The following is a 22013-nucleotide window of genomic DNA, read 5'->3' as shown; positions in this document are numbered from 1 at the left end:
ACCTCTATTCTCCCCTTAGCTGCGCTGATTAGAGGAAACAGGAAGAACTGTGCCCAGTTCTCTGGTTCCCTGGACTGGCTCATTAGCAGACTGGAGCGACTGGAGGCCTCTTCTGGTTAGTCAGCTTGACTCTGTAAGATACTCAAACTAATATGACTGATGACTCATCACCACTCGACCATTGTACAATGATCAATGATGATGAGATCAAAGGGTCCAGTTTCTGTTTACGCAAGACACAGCATATGTGGAAGAAACAGATATTTCTTGGCAAACAGCAGAAAACAAATCCAAACACAATATTTCTTAATGAGCTTAGTTTTACTTGGAAGTTAAACTTTTGACGTTTACCAGCTATAAAGCTACAAGCTACTCTTTACTGGAAGTGCTGAGGCTACAGGCATCAAACACCACTTACATGTTGATATGTGTTCAGTTAACCAAACAAACCTTTCATGGTGTAATTCTACATAGGGCACCAATGTCACAAGTGAGAGCCATCAAATCAGTTTTTTGTAGTCTTAAGTGTATATTAACTGTATATACTAATTCAGTCAGTTAGGAGCTGATTTTAGCCTTGGGATGTTTTGAATGCTTACTATACATATTTAGTCATTCTTACTATGTTTTATATGTTTTGTTATTCTAGGTATACTAGAGGTACTTCACTGTGTGCTGGTGGAGAGTCCTGAGGCACTGAACATAATCAAAGAGGGACACATCAAGTCCATTATATCTCTGCTGGACAAGCATGGACGCAACCACAAGGTTCAGGGACTGTTTTCTTTCTTCTAGATATACAGTCGTGGCCAAAAGTTTTGAGAATGACACAAATATTACATTTTCACAGGGTCTGCTGCTTCAGGGTTTTTAGGTGTTTGTGTCAGATGTTTCTATGGTATACTGAAATATAATTACGAGCATTTCATAAGTATCAAAAGCTTTTGACAATTACACTGAGTTCATGCAACAAGTCAATTTGCAGTGTTGACCCTTCTTTTTCAAGACCTCTGCAATTCTCCCTGGCATGCTGTCAAACTTCTGGACCAAATCCTGACTGATGGCAGTCCATTCTTGCATAATTAATGCTTGGAGTTTGTCAGAATTTGTGGGTTTTTGTTTGTCCACCCGCCTCTTGAGGATTGACCACAAGTTCTCAATGGGATTAAGATCTGGGGAGTTTCCTGGCCATGGACCCAAAATCTTTATGTTTTGTTCCCTGAGCCATTTAGTTATTACTTTTGCTTTATGGCAAGGTGCTCCATCATGCTGGAAAAGGCATTGTTCATCACCAAACTGCTCTTGGATGATTTGGGAGAAGTTCTGGTACCATTCTTTATTCATGGCTGTGTTTTTAGGCAAGATTGTGAGAGAGTCCACTCCCTTGACTGAGAAGCAACCCCACACATGAATGGTCTCAGGATGCTTTACTGTTGGCATGAGACAGGACTGATGGTAGCACTCACCTCGTCTTCTCCGAACAAGCTTTTTTCCAGATGCCCCAAACAATCGGAAAGGGGATTCATCAGAGAAAATGACTTTACCCCAGTCCTCAGCAGTCCAATCCCTGTACCTTTTGCAGAATAACAGTCTGTCCCTGATGTTTTTTCTGGAGAGAAGTGGCTTCTTTGCTGCCCTTCTTGACACCAGACCTTCCTCCAAAAGTCTTCGCCTCACTGTGCGTGCAGATGCACTTATACCTGCCTGCTGCCATTCCTGAGCAAGCTCTGCACTGGTGGTGGCCCGATCCTGCAGCTGAAACAACTTTAGGAGACAGTCCTGGCGCTTGCTGGACTTTCTTGGGTGCCCTGGAGCCTGTTTGGCAACAATTGAACCTCTCTCCTTGAAGTTCTTGAAAATCCGATAGATGGTTGACTGAGTTGCAATCTTACCAGCTGCTATAAACTTCCCTGTTAGGCCCTTTTTGTGCAATGCAATGATGACTGCACGCATTTCCTTGCAGGTAACCATGGTTAACAGAAGAGGAACAATGATGTCAAGCACCATCCTCCTTTTAAAGTGTCCAGTCTGTTATTCTAACTCAATCATGACAGATTGATCTCCAGCCTTGTCCTCATCAACACCCACACCTGTGTTAACGGAGGAATCATTGAAATGATGTTAGCTGGTCCTTTTGTGGCAGGGCTGAAATGCAGTGGAAATTTTTTGGGGTTTTTTTGTGGATAAAGTTCATTTTCAAGGCAAAGAGGGACTTTGCAATTACTTGCAGTTGAGCTGATCACTCCTCATAACATTCTGGAGTATATGCAAATTGCCATTATAAAAACTGAAGCAGCAGACTTTGTGAAAATTAATATTTGTGTCATTCTCAAAACTTTTGGCCAAGACTGTACATAGACATACAGTTGTGTTCAAAATAATAGCAGTCCAACATCACTAACCAGATCAATCTCTGTTTTTGGTAGAAATTACATTTCTACATGGCAAATGATTTACTAGTAGGTGTAGTAGAGTAATAGAAAACCAACAGACCCAACAGTTATGACATGCATGCTGCTGATTCTGTGTAATTGAATCATTAATTGAAAAGGGCGTGTGGAGTTCAATTAGTGAGGTCATTCATTCTGTGAAAAAACAGGTGTCGATCAGGTGGCCCTTATTTAAGAACAAAGACAGCAAATGTTGTACATGCTGGTTATAGTGCATTTCTCTCTGAAAATCTGAGTAAAATGGGTCATTCCAGACATTGTTCAGAAGAACAGTGTACTTTGATTAAAAAGTTGATTTGAGAGGGGAAAACATAAAAAGAAGTGCAGAAAAAAGAACACATTGACTGGCCTAGAGAGAAATGGTGCAACATTTTTGGACTGATGAAAGCAAGATTGTTCTTTTTGGGTTTAGGGGCTGCAGGCAGTTTGTCAAATGACCCCCAAACACTGAATTCAAGCCACAGTACACTGTGAAGACAGTGAAGCATGGTGGCACAAGCATCATGATATCTCATACTATGCTGTTTGGCCTATTTATTGCATACCAGGGATCATGGATCAGTTTGAATACATAAAAATACTTGAAGAGGTCATGTTGCCTTATGCCGAAGAGGAATTGCCCTTAAAATGGGTGTTTCAACAAGACAATGACCCCAAACACACCAGTAAGCGAGCAGCATCTTGGTTCCAGACCAACAAGATTAACATTATGGAGTGGCTAGCCCCATCCCCGGACATTAATCCACTAGAAAACTTGTGGGGTGACATCAAAAATGCTGTTTCTGAGGCAAAACCAAGAAATGCAGAGGAATTGTGGAATGTAGTCCAATCATCCTGGGCTGGAATACCTGTTCACAGGTGCCAGAAGTTGGTCGACTCCATGCAACACAAATGTGAAGCAGTTCTCAAAAAAACAGTGGTTATACAACTAAAAATTAGTTCAGTGATCCACAGGAAAGCTAGATCTTCAAGCAATTTTCAGTTTATACAGTAAATGTTTGAGTTTGTAAAGGAAAATGCAGACACTGCTATTTTTTTGAACAGACTAATATTCTTTTTTCTTCACTTTCTGTAAAGTGATAACAAATTTGATACATTTTTCTTCATGTTTTGATTTGGAATAGTATGTGCAGAGTTCCCAATGCATTTGCGTGTATGGAAATAAAAGCTATGATAAGGATTTTGAGCTTTGCTCACTTTTTTAAACACACTATTATTTTGAGCACCACTGTACATACAGTATAGATTTATGTACCACAAAAGTTGCACACGTATACAAGCTTCCAGTATACACCTTGAAATCAGTGTCAATGTTATGGGCAAATCATCCATGTGGATAATTATGTGTGGTGTGAAAAGGCTTGTAGGAATCGGTGTAGGAATCTGTGGGCATAACTTGAGGCAGAGGAGGCTTTGGTGCTGGATGAACAAGACGATTAGAAGCAGTGATTTAAGAATTCAGACCCATTTTTCAGCTCGTCTTTGTTTTAAATCCCTCAAGTAGAGTAGCCTGTAATGAATACCTGGATAATACCTGCACCAGAGTGCCACTAAGTGTCTGCACATGTGTGTTTACACTGTAACAATGATATATTTACAACAATGACAATTTTTCTTCTTTGTGCATGCTGTGTAGGTTCTAGATGTGTTGTGTTCGCTGTGTGTGTGTCACGGTGTAGCAGTACGCTCCAATCAGCACCTGATCTGTGACAACCTGCTGCCAGGAAGAGATCTGCTACTGCAGACCCGCCTGATCAACCACGTAAGCAGGTATACACACACAAACACACTCACATGCACATAGACACACACACACATAAATGCTCACACACACGCACACACAGACACACATTCATACATGAGTTGCACAGTAGTTGATCTTAGTCCTGATGGTTTGTTTGCCTGTGTGTTAAAGCGGTGGTTCTTGACCACTCATCACTTTACGTTACATCTCCTATAAAATAAGATTTCAAATGAAATTATGACTTCTTTTCCTTCTCCCAACAGCATGCGTCCAAACATCTTCCTGGGTGTCAGTGAAGGCTCTGCTCAGTACAGAAAGTGGTACTATGAGCTGATCGTGGATCAGGTGTTGCCATTTGTCACAGCAGAAGCCACTCACCTCAGGGTGGGCTGGGCCAACACCAGTGGCTATGCACCCTACCCCAGTGGTGGGGAGGGGTGGGGAGGCAATGGGGTGGGTGATGACCTCTACTCCTACGGCTTTGATGGACTCCATCTTTGGTCAGGTACGCTGTGGTTGTATCATAAGAGAGATGATGGTAATATAAGTAGGTGTGGATGGTACAATAACGACCAGATCATACTTGTGCATCCTTGGATGTAGCAGTAAGTTAACACGAGCTACTCTACACATATTCAGATCATAAGACAACATAGTGAAAAGAAATCACTGCTTATGTTATTAAGTTACTCAAACAAACTGGATCAACTCATGTTCAGATAATTAATACTAAGATTGTTTCAGATCTAAAGCTAATTCAAAACTCAGATTTTTTGTTCAAAAACATGTTGCAGACTTAAAGTTAAACACAAACCAAACTTAAACTCGGTCCTCACACTCCTTGCACCACACCTGTGCAGGCTGCATTGCACGGACCGTTAGCTCCCCCAATCAGCATCTGCTGAGGTCAGAGGATGTGGTGAGCTGCTGCCTGGACCTCAGTGTGCCCAGTATCTCCTTCAGGATCAACGGCCAACCAGTTCAGGGCATGTTTGAGAACTTCAACGCTGATGGCCTCTTCTTCCCCGTGGCCAGCTTCTCTGCTGGGGTCAAGTCAGTGCTTTACTAGAAACACTTCCCACCTGTATTTATGTTATTTGTAATTTATGTATTTATTGAAACAGTACAAGTTACATTTTGTCATGATGTCATGTTCAGTCCTTTTCAACTGGTGGCAGAGCTGCAAAATTATCATTCAGTTGCCACAATGTAATTCACAATTGACAATTCCTGTCTACTGTAGAACACAAACAACACATTTACAGCCTTACTAACAAAAGAAATTTGACAAAACATTCCTAACTCAAGGGCCACTTACCAGCTTTTTCTGGAGCTAGCATGTCAACAGAATCATCTTCATGACAAATTAAAAACTCTATCTACTGATAAAGTTAGGGTGATATAATTGAAAGCTCCAGAAAAAATCCATTGTTTTAATCTGATGTAGTAATCACATCCAGTCTAGCATAATGTCTCCTTAATTCCTCCTCCTGTCACACTGCAGGGTGCGTTTCCTTCTTGGGGGTCGACATGGGGAGTTTAAGTTCCTCCCTCCTCCAGGTTATGCTCCTTGCTATGAGGCGGTGTTGCCTAGGGAGAAACTGAAGCTGGAGGCCAGTCAGGACCAGACAGCAGCCAGAGACCTCCTGGGACCCACAGTCACCTTGAGCCAGGCAGCATTCACCCCCACACCTGTTGACACCAGTCAGGTAGAGACCACTATTAGGGTTGTTACCAATGGGTTAATTCTAGCTTGGAGGAGTTGTGAAATAGATTTCTAAAACTTGGCTCTTTGTGATGATATTACTTCTACTGTATTTTCTGTTCTGTCTGTGTCAGTAAAGACAAACTGGGAAAGTAACAGAAAATGACCAACATGATGTAAGCGAACTGTGTTTGTGTGTGTGTGTGTGTGTGTGTGTGAGTACAGATTGTGCTGCCTCCTCACTTGGAGAGGATCAGGGAGAAACTTGCAGAAAATATCCATGAACTGTGGGTGATGAACAAGATAGAACTGGGCTGGACCTATGGTGCAGTGAGTATTAGGCAAACATCTCATTACTGTTTCTCACTTGCTGATTATTGAGAACTCAGCAGCTACTCAACTACACATCTTTAATAGTGGACTGCACGTGTGATATTACAGCAGTCTGTGACAATAGAAGTTTAATTTCTTCATCCAGACATGGAACAACAACACCTTGTCAGACTTTGTGGTTGTGTGACATTTTCAGCACCTTCAGATGTTCAAGGACCCTCCGATAGTTTGGGGCTGAATGCTGAATCAACAGAGCTTTGATCCAACTTAGTCTTTTAACCCAAGGTCATTACAGCTTCCTTTAAATTCAGTTTTCAATAACAGTCTGTCTCGGTGTTGTATTCTAACTTTGGCACAGGTTGCCCAATTAGGAGCTGGGACATCACATCTCAAAGGGTCAATAGGGAAACCAGTTAGAGGGCAAAACACAAAACCTGGATGTAACTCCCATCCTGGTTCTTCCCGGCCTGAGGTCAAAGGGTGCCAAGCAACAGATTCCTGTCCTTTCCAACCTTTGCTTTTTTATGTGTGTGTGTGTGTGTGTGTGTGTGTGTGTGTGTGTGTGTGTGTGTGTGTGTTTCAGGTACGGGATGATAACAAGCGGCAGCACCCCTGTCTGGTGGAGTTTTCCAAGCTTCCTGAACAGGAGCGAAGCTACAACCTACAGATGTCTCTGGAGACTCTCAAGTAATGCATCAGTGCAGTGAGCAGCATAAGATGTGACATTTAGCTCAAACCTCAGTTTCACTATGAAGCCAGATGAGTGTTCATTAACACCTCTTAACTGTCTTTCTTTTCTACACTCGCTTACTATGCAAGTTTCTAAGTCAATGTGGGAGTATTTGTGATGGTACAGTGGCATTTTATGTTCAGTAAGACTACATTACATGTTTAATTGTGTGTGTGTCTGTTATAGAACTCTCCTGGCTTTGGGTTGCCATGTTGGCTTAGCAGATGAACATGCTATAGAGAAAGTCAAGAGCATGAAACTGTCACCAACGTAAGTCACCTCAGCCAAGGGCGGGAAGCAGGAGGATACTCTCATGATGTAATGATACAGTGATGACAATGGGACATTTCATGAGATGATTCATAGGACAGAACAAAATCATTATCACTGTGACTAGAGCAATAGAGACTCTTAGACATCAGCCCAGTGAGGTTGTTGAGCAGCAGGCTAGCTAACGATTCAGTGCCTCAACTTTATCTGTGCAGCTATGAGTTGTCCAGTGGTTATAAACCTGCTCCTCTGGACCTGAGTCACATCAAACTGACCTCCACCCAGGAAGCCATGGTGGACAAACTGGCTGAGAATGCTCACAATGTCTGGGCAAGAGACCGCATCCACCAGGGCTGGACCTACGGCATCCAACAGGTGGGAGGTTGCAACACATACTGTTAAAAAGTGTGCACTGTGTGTGTGTTCGTTTATGTGCTGAGACAGAGAGAGATAGTTTGTGTTTCCTTCAACTCTGGATGTCATTTATTTATCAGGGACCTGTGTAACAGTTTAATGACTCGTGTGATTGGCAGACTGGTCTGCTTTGCAGGTGCTTCACCATTGCCTTCAGTCACTAGCTGTCCCTTATACACTAAATATCTCTTAATTCATAATGTCCATAAAAGATTTTACAGTTCATAAGTCATTATTATGACTGAGTGTGGGTCAAGACAGTTGAAGTCTAAAGACTTTATTTGTGACTCTGATGCTCTGATACCCAGGTACCATTTTAGGAAATTTCCTTTTTTTTTATAATTTATTTATGCTACTTTATACTTACACCCTATTACATTTCTGAGCCTAAGTGTTGCACTTTTTGTTCGACTACATTTATTTAGTGACAACACAGTTATAGTTATAATCCCATGAGGGATGGGTCATGAGGCCATGAGGTGGGAGAACAGTTAAACAGCATGCAGTTAAATAAAATAAAATAAAATAAAACGTGTTTCTTTGCATAGCACAATGTTCCATATTAAACAAATGATTTGATCATAAAATATGATGCAATATTATGGATGATCTACTTCATACATGCTACTCTTAGGGACCAAGCAGTAAGATTCAAGGACATGAGGTGTTGAAAAGCAAAAATAGTCATTTATTTACAACTTCATTAGAATCTGAAAAAAGTAATTATTGTTATCAATTATAGCTACATTATTTTCATACTACTTAGTAATTATTATTATTATAAAGATACTATTACTACAATACACACACACACACACAAACCACGCTTACCCAACACTTGGCTCTTCTTGTGTCATATTGTATATGTGTTGTAATTTTTGGTCACACTATTTCAGAAAAAAGGGAAATTTAAGTAAACTGAAGACTGAAGTATAGAGTTTGTATAGACAGAGACCAGCCCACACAGACACAGAGAGATAGGAATAAACTATTAACTCTAAACTGGCAAATATCCTACTATAACCAAGGGTTCTTCTGGAACTAGAGATCTCACACGGCAGACTCGTCTCTGGCACACTCAGCTGGATCCATGAACGAGTACAGAAGCACAACTTAAATTCATTAAAGCAAATATAACCGAGTTATGACACAATGTCAACTAAATGTATGCACTGAAATAAGCAAACAACCTGTCAACAAACAATAAACTGTGCTGTATAAAATAAAGTAATGAGAGATTGTGTCATGTCATTACTTGAAATGCTTGAATGTTAACTGTGCTAAGAAAACCTGAGGTGTGACCATCAGTCAGCGACCATGATAATCCAATGATATAAATGTGAGTCTAGCATGAGTGGGCACTGAGAAAACACCTGGAGCTTCTGTATTCTGTGTTCTTCTGCCAGGATGTGAAGAGTCGTAGAAACCCTCGTCTGGTCCCCTATACTCTGCTGGATGAGAGAACCAAAAAGTCCAACAAAGACAGTCTGAGAGAGGCCGTCAGGACTCTGCTGGGGTATGGATACAACCTGGAAGCTCCTGACCAGGACCATGGTACAATACCTCTTTCCATTGTATCATTTCATTGAATGACTCATCATTTTTAGGATTTTTTAATATTTGTATCATGTTTTTGGGCCAAAACGACCACTTTGTTTACACAAAAGTACAAAATCAAAAATTTTTAAGATGTTTTTATAATGTGTCCTTGTGATTGTTCATTAGATGACTTTCTTTCCCCTTGTCCCTTCCTGCCTCTGTCTCATCCAGCAGCTCAATCTGACCTCAACATCATGTCTGCTGAGAGGTTCCGCATTTTCAGAGCAGAGAAAACCTATTGTGTTAATGCTGGGAAGTGGTACTTTGAGCTGGAGGTAAGACGATGGAAGATATGATGGTATTTCTCTGACATGTATCAATCATTAGTGGATGGAATTTTAAAGCTTACTGTGATGATTTATTATAGTAAAATATTAAATTTCTCTAATTATTAACTGAATAATTTTATAGTTTTAACCACAGTTGAAGCTGCACATCAGCCTATTAAAAGTGTTATATCCTTATCTGCCAGTGCCTTTTGGGTTGGCACCCATTATATTCTAAAGATGTTTGAGTTGAGCACACTAGTTCTCAACACCCTTCACAGTGGCCTATTCTGAGCTTTGTGTTTCTTGATCCATCGTAATCTGCAGACACCGACATGAGAATGTGCTCGTTTAGTGAAATTCAACAAACTGCAGGCAGCAGGATATGGACATGTTCCTGTGTCTCCTCCAGGTACTGACAGCAGGAGAGATAAGGGTGGGCTGGGCCAGGCCAGGATGCCTTCCAGACCAAGAGCTGGGATCTGATGACCAGGCCTTTGTCTTTGATGGCTTCAAGGTATCTAGATTTTTCTTTGCTCATGCAGTCATATCCCATTGAAAGTCATAATTTCTTTGTGTTCAGCATCGTTCACAGTCCCAGTTTGTACTGGACCTTGCAAATATTTTGTTTATGTTCACTAAATTTTTTTTTTTTTCTTTCCCAGGTGCAGCGCTGGCACCAGGGGAACGAGCACTTTGGGCGTGCCTGGCAGACAGGGGATGTGGTGGGATGCATGGTGGATCTGAATGAACACACCATGATGTTCACACTCAATGGAGAAGTGCTGCTGGATGATTCTGGCTCTGAGCTGGCCTTCAAGGACTTTGAAGCTGGTGAAGGTCAGGGCTGCATCAGTGACTACACACGCGCGCACTAAATTAAATCATACAGAATACTTGTCACACCACAATAAAGCTTGAACACTGGTTCCTTTCCAAACTGCTTGGATTGTATCAAGATCCTTATTTAGGTTGAGGCTCAAGTTGTTCAGTGCATCAGACAAACCTCTCAACTTCATCGTCTTTTTATAGATATTAGTGCCACCTGCGGTAAGCAGGCGGTTCATGACACTGATTTTAAATTCAGTTGTGTGTGTTTTTCCAGTTTGGGTATGAATTCATTATCTGATTATTAAAGTTATCCACTGATTCACACAGTTCTTAATCGATGCAGAGATTGAATATGAATTTCTCATCTTTTTCTGAACACATCAGTTGTTTTTTTGAAAATGTTACTCAGTTGACCAGGTGCACGTGTCATGTTAAAGGAAGTAATGCACTAAAAGCTTAGTCTTAGAATGTGATTTCATCTGTGCGTCCCAGGTTTTATCCCTGTGTGCAGTCTGGGTGTGTGTCAGGTGGGGAGGATGAACTTTGGTAAAGACGTCAGCACTCTCAAGTACTTCACCATCTGTGGCCTTCAGGAAGGCTACGAGCCGTTTGCTGTCAACATGAACCGAGATGTAACCATGTGGCTCAGCAAGAGGCTGCCTCAGTTTGTACCTGTTCCACCCAGCCACCAGCACATAGAGGTGAGGATGGTCAACTGATGTAGACTCTGTACTTACTAAGGACCATGTAGCTAATAACTAACCGATAGCCAGTTATTAGCTACATGGTCTGTAACTACTATAGATTCTTGGTACAACAGTTAATGGTAGTGGATTGACATTTAAGAGCCCTTCAGACACATTTCTACACAAGTATAAAGACATTTTATCCAGATTTGGTTTTTCCACATAGCTAAAGTGATTATAACAAGCAAAAGAAATGATGGGAATGGAACAAATGAATTGAACTTTTTCTTCTTCTTTTCAGGTGACAAGGATAGATGGAACAGTGGAGTCGTGTCCATGCCTTAAGGTCACCCAGAGGTCATTTGGCTCACAGAACAGTTACACTGACATTACCTTCTACAGACTGAGCATGCCCATAGAGTGTGCAGAATCCTTCTCCAGATCCAGGTCTAATGGCAGCCTCTTCTCGCCAAAGAGGGTAACAGATGCTGTGTGTAACACACACACACTCACACACACTCAAATGCAGTCCATCTGTTGTGTAGCCCAAGTGCTGCTACTGACATGTATAAAATGATTTCCTGTACACCCTGCCATTGCACATTATCTCTGCTCTGCTGCATAATGTGTATTTCTGTAGACTGTTAGTGTTTCACATTGCTGTGATGATGCTGAAATAAAAACATACGTTATTAAGGTTAGTCCACGTTTTGTGGTTATTGCTGCACAATACGAATACAGTATCTTGCAGTACCTTAATGATCACATACGTTGGCAGATGTTTACAAGTAAAATATTTTTGGGAAACCACAATGTGAAACTCAGGTCAAATGGAATGAAACACTGGCCCAATAACACCAACACCAAAAAGGCCAACATGCAAAAGCAATTCAAATCTCAACAGACTATTTCTATATATCTAAACTGAACCTAACTCAAATTTACTATGAGATCAATGGAGTTTGTTGGGAGCCTGCCTACCACAGGAAAGCTCATTTACTACTCATATTCACATGCAAATGTGAACAACAGTGTTGGGCATATGACTGAGAATATGTGTTTTGTGTTCACTGTCTGTTCTGCAGGAGCTGGAGGACTTTGAAACGGTATCAGACTTTGAGGTCCTGATGAAGTCGTCTCATGGTCACAATGGTCCCAATGGACCTGAGAGAGATGAGTTCAACAACCACAAAGATTATAACCAGGAGAAGCCATCCAAGCTCAAACAACGGTGAACCCTCTGTCTCCTTATATAAAGACTACCTTATAAAGAATTTATATATGGTTTATGATTACATTATTACTTTGGTTGTTAACACTTTATAAATCATAAATATAAAACACTTAGAAACAAGTTCTAACACAGTTTTCATACATTGATGCAGGCTCACTTTTTGACAAGCTCAAGTTAATGCTTACAACTCTTTAATTTTACAAATGAGTTACTACCATTTATAACTGGTAAAAGGGAGTCTTACTGTATAGTATAAAACCCATCATCATTTATTAATGAGTTACTAATATTTATAACTGGTAAAAGGGAGCATTACAGTAACTAATTAATAAATTAAAATGGGTTTTACACTTAGGGCTCCCTTTTACCAAATATAAATGGAAATAACTCATTAATAAATGGTTGTAAAAATACGATACCAAGAATCATAAAGATGGATCGGGAGAGAATCAACTTAGTGAACTACAGGATGCAGATATGTGGATAAGTGGAAAAAAAGAATAGGTCAGCAGTACACCAAGTAAAGGAAGGTTACCAACTGTGTTATACCTGGAATGTTGTCCTAAAGAAGATGCCAACCAGCAAAAAGCATTTCGCCAAAAATCTGATAGGATATGTTATATATTAACACCTGTGATTATGATGAGGCTGGCTGGTGATAGCATGTCAATGTAAACAATATTGCCAAGGCCTTAGAGTATGAATCCAGAATTTGACATGATAATTTGATGTGACAAATGAAACTTTTTGACCATTAAGATGTGCTGGATGATGGAGAAAACAAAGAAAGCTGAGTAACTAATGAGATATGAGGTTTAACAATACAGATGAATGTGGGTTCACTATTTGGTAAGCAACAGGTCACTGTTGTCCTTTTTATCTAATGTGTTGTAACACCTTATAAATAATTTATAAAGTGTAAACAAGCTAAATCATAAAGCAGTAATAAACCATTCATATATCCTTTATAAGGGTAGTTTTATTGTAAAGCGGTACCATTCACTTATTTAAGAAGTTTTACCTAATGTCATTGTGTTTGATCGCCATGTTCAAACCTAAACCAGTGATCTGCTCTACCAGGTTCATGTTGAAGAGAAACAAACCAGACAACAGCTGCCCCTCATCTGCTCGACTGTCAGAGGAAGTGATGGCTGATGACAGAGATGAGTACGAATTCCTCATGCAAGCCTCCACCGTAAGGCAATACACACACAAAATCTAATTCATAAAACACTCCTATACATACTTACTAATGCCACCTCCCCACTTTAAGGGAGGAAGTGAGTCTGAAGACGAAGCCTTTGAAGTCAATAAATTACAAATATTATAGGTGTTTGTACAAACAAACTGTAACGTTCTGCCATTAAATTTGTCAAATATGAATTTATTTGCAGTTTTCAAGATGGCTCTGGTTTTTAGCAAATAATGTTTATCCCCTGCACCACTTTAAAAAAGTATGTTCATTGACTCTTTCATAATGTGTTGACAAAGAAACTCAGGGGTAGTGCAGTTGGTGCAACTTGACTTGATTGCACCTCTCTCTGTGCAGCACTACTACTCAGTGCGGATCTTCCCTGGTCAGGAGCCCAGCAGTGTGTGGGTAGGCTGGGTGACCTCTGACTTCCATCAATATGACCCAGGCTTCGAGCTGCACAAGGTCCAAACTGTCACTGTTACCCTCGGAGACGAGAAAGGCAAAGTTCATGAGAGGTTAGTCAATCTCCAGTCAATCCATAGTTTAGGGTTAATTCTTCTTATAATTTTATGATGGGCAGAGATGTGCAGGTTAATCCTGTCTGCATCTTTAAACCCTTTACAATCTGTAGTATCCCCTGGTAAATGTCTGGCAACATACAAACTACAGCCAACAAAGTAGGACTTTTCATCTCATGCTGTGGAAACCGCTATTTAAGCCACAATGTTGTTCAGAAGTCATTTTAATGGGGCCCACTGGCCCCTTATGAGTCAACATTTTGCTGTTTGCTGCAGGAGACGTTAGATTACTATTAATCCTTTTCATCACAGCCTGTTTACCCTTTCTAACTAAAAAAAAAAAGGACAAAAATCAGCAGTTCATTTTTTTAGACATTATGAAGCAATGGTTTAGATATTACAATTTTGGCACATTTTATAATGTAAAATACAATAAAATTATGACTGAAACATCCCTTGGAGTGATGTAGTCATATAAACTGCTTTACTGAACTATTTTTAATTATTTGTTTCTATCACCATTGTACTAGTTACCTGTTAAATACCCTTGCCATCTGCCTCTGGCTGTGGTGTGAGGTGCTGTGTGTTCAATTCAATTCAATTCAATTCAATTTTATTTGTATAGCACCAAATCATAATATACATTATCTCAAGGCACTTTACAGGGTAAGGTCAAGACCTTACTTTGTTACAGAATAAACCCAACAGTTCCCACAAAGAGCAAGCGCTTGGCAACAGGGGGGAGGAAAAACTCCCTTTTAACAGGAAGAAACCTCCAACAGAACCGGGCTCGGGGTGGGCGGCCGTCTGCCTCGACCGGTTGGGTTTAGGAGAAGATAGAAAGAGGGGGAGGGGGAGGAGAGGGGAGAGAAGAGAGAGAGAGAGAGAGACCAGGAACAGCTGTGTCGGTAATGGTGTTATCAATAATAATGACAGGTAACAGTGGTTAATAGTAAAGATGAGTAGTGGTGGATCTGGGTCCTGCCGCTCCCGGGGCAGAGATACCTGCAGAATGAGGACAGAGAGAGGGAGAGAGAGGAGAAGCACAAACTACGGGAGAGAAAAAATACAAAATTAATGGCATGAAGTTATCGAGAGAGAGAGGGGGAGAGAGACAGAAATAGAGAGAGAGCGCCCAGTGAATCATGGGAATCCCCCAGCAGTCTAGCTCTATAGCAGCATAACTAAGGGATGGGTCAGGACATACCCGAGCCAGCCCTAACTATAAGCTTTACTAAACAAGACAGTTTTAAGCCTGATCTTAAAGGTAGAGAGGGTGTCTGCCTCCCGAACCCACACTGGGAGCTGGTTCCACAGGAGAGGAGCCTGATAGCTGAAGGCTCTGCCCCCCATTCTACTCTTACAAACTCTGGGAACCACAAGTTGACCTGCATTTAGAGAGCGAAGTATCCTATTGGGAAAATAGGGAACTATGAGCTCTCCAAGGTTCAGATCTGCAACCTTCAGACAGGATTTCCTGGAGAAGGGTCTTTCCATTGTTGAGCTGTGATTGGTCAGCTGTTTCAGAGCGATGAGAGCACTGATGTGACTGGCTCTAAAGCAGATTTTAATCACCAGCACACTGAGGGGCATCTGTGTCACCATCTTACAGTAACTGTTAGATGGTGTGTGTGTGTGTGTGTGTGTGTGTGTCCTGCAGTATAAAGCGCAGTAACTGTTACATGGTGTGGGCTGGAGAGAGCAGCAGTCCTGGTCAGGGGAGGAACAACAATGGCTTAGAGATTGGCTGTCTAGTCGACACAACAAATGGACTGTTGACCTTCACTGCCAATGGCAAAGAACTCAGCACATATTACCAGGTAAACATTTGATGTAGTGTTACAGGCTTTTGACTGTTCCTTTTCTTCAGTATTGTTTCCTGTTTCCTTTTAAATTATCTGTATTTCCTGTAATTTTGCTTCCTACACCATAATTTGCCTCCTTCCTTCCAGCCTTGTTCTTTGTCTTTCTTTGCATGTATTTCTTCTAACATTAGACCATCTCACTCTCTTTAATATTTGAATGCCTAGATTTGCATTAACCAATCAGAATGTGTGTACAGACAACTGCTGTTCATACATCCAGCCAATCAAATCATTAACAATCATTAATTTTAAGCAGTATTTACATAAAGCAGTAGCATCACTTTTCTGTTGCTGCTGACAGTAACACTAGTCAGTTGCTCTTGCTTGTTCAGTCACTGACCTGCTGATTCAGAGGCTTAGAGCCTAAAGGAACATTTTCATTTTTCTGAAAAATATTTTTTAACCCTTTCTAAAAGAAAATCAAAGCAAATACATTTAACAATAATTTTGTCTAGACATATGACAGTAAACAAGGGTTAATGGCTACATGTAATTACAGCTGGACTTTAATAACTAAGCTCTCTTTTCTCTCCACAGGTCGAGCCCAGTACTAAGCTGTTTCCTGCAGTCTTTGCCAAGGCAACCAGCCCCAATGTCTTCCAGTTTGAATTGGGGAGAATAAAGGTAAGGACATGTAAACAACTTCATGCTGACAGAACTTATTTTTGAATTAATAATTTTGTCCCCCATTTTCTCCCTATTCAGATGTTCCAGTTGCACTTTGGTTCTTATTACTGTTAAAGAAATTCCACTGTTGCTCTGCCAAAGGCCTGCTGATCTCACTGAATATGTTGATGGACAGTCAACAAGAAAAGATCCTTACCTGAAACCCTGCTGAGTTCAACTAGCTCCCACCATGTTGGTGTTAATCTGCTCTGGTCCTTTTCTTGTGTTAGCAATTGTGGACTCAATGCAGCGTTGGTTTCAGTTCACTTAAGTAAACAAAGAAACACACAGAACAGAAACCAAAATACCTCGGGGTAGAGCGTTATTATCATTCTTTATTGTAGCCAACAAAACAGAGTGATGCTGTGACAATGGCACAAGCATGGCCATAATATCACAGGTCAGCACAGTTATCCTTGCTGGGATGAAACAGTCTGCTCTGGAACATGAATCCAATCCATGACTGTTTAAAATGACATTCACTTGACTCACAAAGAAAATCCAAACTGGGTTGGAATATCGCTCTTTTGAGCCTTATCTTATGACATGTCTCTGTTTCCTGTCAGAACGTGATGCCTCTATCAGCTGGTCTGTTTAAGAGTGAGAGGAAAAACCTGGTTCCTCAGTGTCCTCCTCGGCTTCACGTCCAGTTTCTTACTCCTGTTTTATGGAGTCGTGTTCCCAACCATTTTCTTAAGGTAAGAACTGTTTACAAGAAGTCTGCATTGTTTTGTTTTGTGTTGTGTTGTGTTGTGTTTTGTTTTGTGTGAAAAATATATACAGGTGCTGGTCATATAATTAGAATATCATGAAAAGTTGATTTATTTCAGTAATTCCATTGAAAAAGTGAAACTTGTATAATGTATACATTCATTCCACACAGATTGATATATTTCAAGTGTTTATTTCTTTTAATTTTGATGATTATAACTGACAACTAATGAAAACCACAAATTCAGTATCTCAGAAAATTAGAATATTGTGAAAAGGTTCAATATTGAAGACACCTGGTGCCACACTCTAATCAGCTAATTAACTCAAAACACCTGCAAAGGCCTTTAAATGGTCTCTCAGTCTAGTTCTCTAGGCTACACAATCATGGGGAAGACTGCTGACTTGACAGTTGTCCAAAAGACGACCATTGACACCTTGCACAAGGAGAGCAAGACACAAAAGGTCATTGCTAAAGAGGCTGGCTGTTCACAGGGCTCTGTGTCCAAGCACATTAATAGAGAGGCGAAGGGAAGGAAAAGATGTGGTAGAAAAAAGTGTACAAGATAGGGATAACCGCACCCTGGAGAGGATTGTGAAACAAAACCCATTCAAAAATGTGGGGGAGATTCACAAAGAGTGGACTACAGCTGGAGTCAGCGCTTCAAGAACCACCATGCACAGACGTATGCAAGACATGGGTTTCAGCTGTCGCATTCCTTGTGTCAAGCCACTCTTGAACAAGAGACAGCATCAGAAGCGTCTCGCCTGGGCTAAAGACAAAAAGGACTGGACTGCTGCTGAGTGGTCCAAAGTTATGTTCTCTGATGAAAGTAAATTTTGCATTTCCTTTGGAAATCAAGGTCCCAGAGTCTGGAGGAAGAGAGGAGAGGCACAGAATCCATGTTGCTTGAGGTCCAGTGTAAAGTTTCCACAGTCAGTGATGGTTTGGGGTGCCATGTCATCTGCTGGTGTTGGTCCACTATGTTTTCTGAGGTCCAAGGTCAACGCAGCCGTCTACCAAGAAGTTTTAGAGCACTTCCTGCTGCTGACCAACTTTATGGAGATGTAGATTTCATTTTCCAACAGGACTTGGCACCTGCACACAGTGCCAAAGCTACCAGTACCTGGTTTAAGGACCGTGGTATCCCTGTTCTTAATTGGCCAGCAAACTCGCCTGACCTTAACCCCATAGAAAAATAAAATGGTAAATGGACTGCTTATATAGCGCTTTTCTAGTCTTATTGACCACTCAAAGCGCTTTACAACGTGAGCCACATTCACCCATTCACACACACATACATACAGCACTTACATCTACAGTGGAGTGCTTCTAACATTCACACACACACTCATACGCTGATGGGACAGCCATCAGAGGCAGTTTGGGGTTCAGTGCCTTGCCCAAGGACACTTCGACATGTGGACGAGAGGAGCTGGGGATCGAACCACCGACCTAGAAAATCTATGGGGTATTGTGAAGAGAAAATCTATGGGGTATTGTGAAGAGAAAGATGCGATACGCCAGACCCAACAATGCAGAAGAGCTGAAGGCCACTATCAGAGCAACCTGGGCTCTCATAACACCTGAGCAGTGCCACAGACTGATCGACTCCATGCCACGCCGCATTGCTGCAGTAACTCAGGCAAAAGGAGCCCCAACCAAGTATTGAGTGCTGTACATGCTCATACTTTTCATGTTCATACTTTTCAGTTGGCCAACATTTCTAAAAATCCTTTTTTTGTATTGGTCTTAAGTAATATTCTAATTTTCTGAGATACTGAATTTGGGATTTTCATTAGTTGTCAGTTATAATCATCAAAATTAAAAGAAATAAACATTTGAAATATATCAGTCTGTGTGTAATGAATAAATGAATATAATATACAAGTTTCACTTTTTGAATGGAATTACTGAAATAAATCAACTTTTTCATGATATTCTAATTATATGACCAGCACCTGTATGGTACATATGAAAAAAAGCAAATGATTTCATGTATAACATAATACACTGTCTATATATAGTATGTAATGAAGGCTTATAGTTGGGAATAGACACAGCTTTTGTCTCACATTTGGCTCACTTCTCAGAACCATTTTAGAAGGATATCTGAAACTGTTTACTATTTCTGGTTTGGAACAAGAAAGCTGATTTCCTGACTGATTTTGGATATTTTCTATTTTATTATGCAAGATTAATTGACAGATCTATCTATAAAAACAGTTTGGAAAAGATGCTGATATTGAGAGCATGGTGAGCTATCTGCTGTTCCCTTGTAGTGTGCTGATATCAATCAATCAATCAATCAAAGTACTTTAATGATCCCAAACTGGGAAATTGTTGCGTTGCAGCAGCAGCATAACTTACAATATGTACAATACGATACAGAAAGTAACAAAAAAGAATGTACAATATTTCAATATTTCAATAAGGGCACAATAAGGGCATATATAAAAAATATAAATATATACATATATATAAAACAGTTTCCACTGGCTGAACTTGTGGGAAAATAACATGAGACTTCATGTATGCTGTCTGTGAAGTGCTAACAATGTTTTTTTTTTTTTTTTTTTTTTTTTTAATCAGGTGTCAGCAGCGAGAGTGAATGACAGACATGGCTGGCTGGTCCAGTGTAGTGAACCTCTGCAGTTCATGTCTCTGCACATACCTGAGGAGAACAGGTGGAGTATCCACAGCTACACACACACACACACACACACACACACACACACTCACTTGTACTTCTATCTTTGTGAGGACTCTCATTGACATAATGCATTCCCTAGCCCTTTACCCTAACCTTAACCATCACAACTGAGTGCCTAACCCTAACCCTAACCCTAACCTTAACCTAAACCTAATTCTAACCATAACTCTAAAACCAAGTCTTAACCCTCAAAATGTGATTTTAAGGTGTCTCAAAAAGTGAGGACCGGCCAAAATGTCCTCACTTTCCCAAAATGTCCTCATTCTGTTAGTAAAATAAATTTTTTGGTCCTTACTATGTAGCAAGTACAAGTACACACACACACACACACACACACACACACACACACACACACACACACACACACACACACACACACACACACACACATACACACACACACACACTGTGTTAACAGATTTATGTGCCCACACTGAGTAATAGATGAACATGCACACATTTTCTTCCTCCTGCTCTTTGGTTTCTCATGCAGTCTCTCTCTGTTGTCCAGGTCGGTCGATATCCTGGAGCTGTCAGAGCAGAGGGACTTATTAAAGTTTCACTACCATACCCTCAGACTGTACTCTGCAATCTGTGCTCTGGGAAACAACCGGGTTGCACATGCCCTCTGCTCCCATGTAGACGAAGCACAGCTGCTGCAGGCTATAGAGAATAAGTACATGCCAGGTAACACTCACAGTGTACAGAAAAAATAGCTGCATGCAAAATAATACAGCCTGTCCCTGAGAAAGATGTAGAGGCCAGAAATTAGTCACCCAGCTGGAGTTAATCAGGCCCTGACTTGTATCTCAGTAGCACTTGACCACAGCTCGCCTCTTCAGCCACAGCCATCTCGAGTCCCTTTTTTGCTGCCTCTGTGCTGGTTATGATGGCCTTCTTTCTCTGGGCACCTGTGATCCTGGTGACCCAGGAGATAGAATGCCTTACTGAGGGGCTTACCTAGGAATCCTCTGCAGCCCACCTTTATGGGCAGTCCTCTATGGCAAAATGCCCCCAGCAATCCTCCACCACGCTGTCTGCTTGGCTTGCTTCCTCTCTGTGGCCTCCTCCATCCAGTCTCCTCAAGGAACTATGAGCTCCAGCATGACCACTTGTCTTAATGACTCTGACAGCGGCACTATGTCTGGCCTGAGCGCAGTCATGGTCTCTGGACTCTGAAAATTGAACTTGTCGACCTTCATCTGCCAGTTCTGGGCTGTAGTAAGGAAACCTGTCATAAATTCATAACATGTAAAAGGTAACAGCTGTTTTCAAACTCTCTTCCTCATTCTCTCCTTCACAATCCCTGTATCATAAACTCAACACTTAACTCTATGGTTAGTAGTCAGTTTAGACTTACAGATCATCATAGCATTATATATAGTTTTCACATCAGTGGTTCTATATCAGGTCTGGACAATTACAGCTCCCCCATCGTCAGTGGTCACAGAGTTCAAAATGGCAATGTGCAGTTTTGAGATGATGTACAGAGACTCCAGCAATGAAAAGATTGGAGGAGGTGTCACCACAAGATCAGCATGCTGAAGTTTAAGTAAATGATCAGGAACCTGCACATGAGGCGACAAGGACTTAGAACCATCCGCTTCCAGCAATGGGGGAATGCAGACCCAAGGCAGTGGAGAGCCAAGGTCCAACTCCTCCAAGGAGCCTGGACAAAGTTCTCCATTTCTTTTGTACTCAGATCAGTGTATGACACTGTTCCAACACCAACAAGCCTGCACAGGTGGGGAATCAGGGAGGACCCACTGTGCATGTTATTGGAGAAAAAGAGGCACTTTGGCGGGAGATGAATGTGGACCTGGGAAGAAAACTAGAGTTACAGATGTAACCAAGGTTCTATGAATTCTGGCATGTAATACCTGGATATGCATCGTACACATGTGCAGGAGGTTGAGACATAGTACCAACAAAGTCATGTGTAACTTAGGTGATGCAAGCAACCTGATAAAGGTGCCTGTCTCCCAGTAATCCTCTACTACAGAATTTTCTTGTCTAGATTCTGAGTGACACTGAACTCTGGCAGTCATCCAGAATTCTAAGAAATTTTGGTTAGATGTGTAA

General features: G+C 41.1%; 1 protein-coding gene across 9 annotated transcripts in view; it reads left to right on the top strand.

Annotated features, from left to right (window-relative positions):
* Positions 1–22013, top strand: part of ryr2a (ryanodine receptor 2a (cardiac)) — a 192747-nt gene that overhangs the window by 80159 nt on the left and 90575 nt on the right. For 7 of the 9 annotated variants that reach the window (XM_071462592.1, XM_071462591.1, XM_071462588.1 and 4 more), the window contains 24 exons: positions 20–115; positions 650–768; positions 4087–4220; positions 4458–4699; positions 5055–5247; positions 5699–5903; positions 6125–6229; positions 6816–6919; positions 7149–7232; positions 7448–7607; positions 9053–9200; positions 9417–9520; positions 9924–10028; positions 10177–10351; positions 10835–11043; positions 11330–11506; positions 12114–12259; positions 13343–13457; positions 13812–13972; positions 15636–15795; positions 16378–16464; positions 17073–17204; positions 19811–19905; positions 20443–20618. In XM_071462592.1, coding sequence (XP_071318693.1) covers positions 20–115; positions 650–768; positions 4087–4220; positions 4458–4699; positions 5055–5247; positions 5699–5903; positions 6125–6229; positions 6816–6919; positions 7149–7232; positions 7448–7607; positions 9053–9200; positions 9417–9520; positions 9924–10028; positions 10177–10351; positions 10835–11043; positions 11330–11506; positions 12114–12259; positions 13343–13457; positions 13812–13972; positions 15636–15795; positions 16378–16464; positions 17073–17204; positions 19811–19905; positions 20443–20618 — 3432 coding nt within the window. The remainder of the gene's footprint in view (positions 1–19; positions 116–649; positions 769–4086; positions 4221–4457; positions 4700–5054; positions 5248–5698; positions 5904–6124; positions 6230–6815; positions 6920–7148; positions 7233–7447; positions 7608–9052; positions 9201–9416; positions 9521–9923; positions 10029–10176; positions 10352–10834; positions 11044–11329; positions 11507–12113; positions 12260–13342; positions 13458–13811; positions 13973–15635; positions 15796–16377; positions 16465–17072; positions 17205–19810; positions 19906–20442; positions 20619–22013) is intronic. The other 2 variants (XM_071462590.1, XM_071462589.1) reach the window with 1 other exon arrangement.

Source organism: Trachinotus anak, unplaced genomic scaffold, assembly GCF_046630095.1.
Source record: "Trachinotus anak isolate AG129_WGS33_773 ecotype Australia unplaced genomic scaffold, CSIRO_AGI_Tana_v1 ptg000025l, whole genome shotgun sequence".
NCBI lineage: Eukaryota > Metazoa > Chordata > Actinopteri > Carangiformes > Carangidae > Trachinotus > Trachinotus anak.
This window is presented reverse-complemented; position numbering and strand designations above follow the sequence as displayed.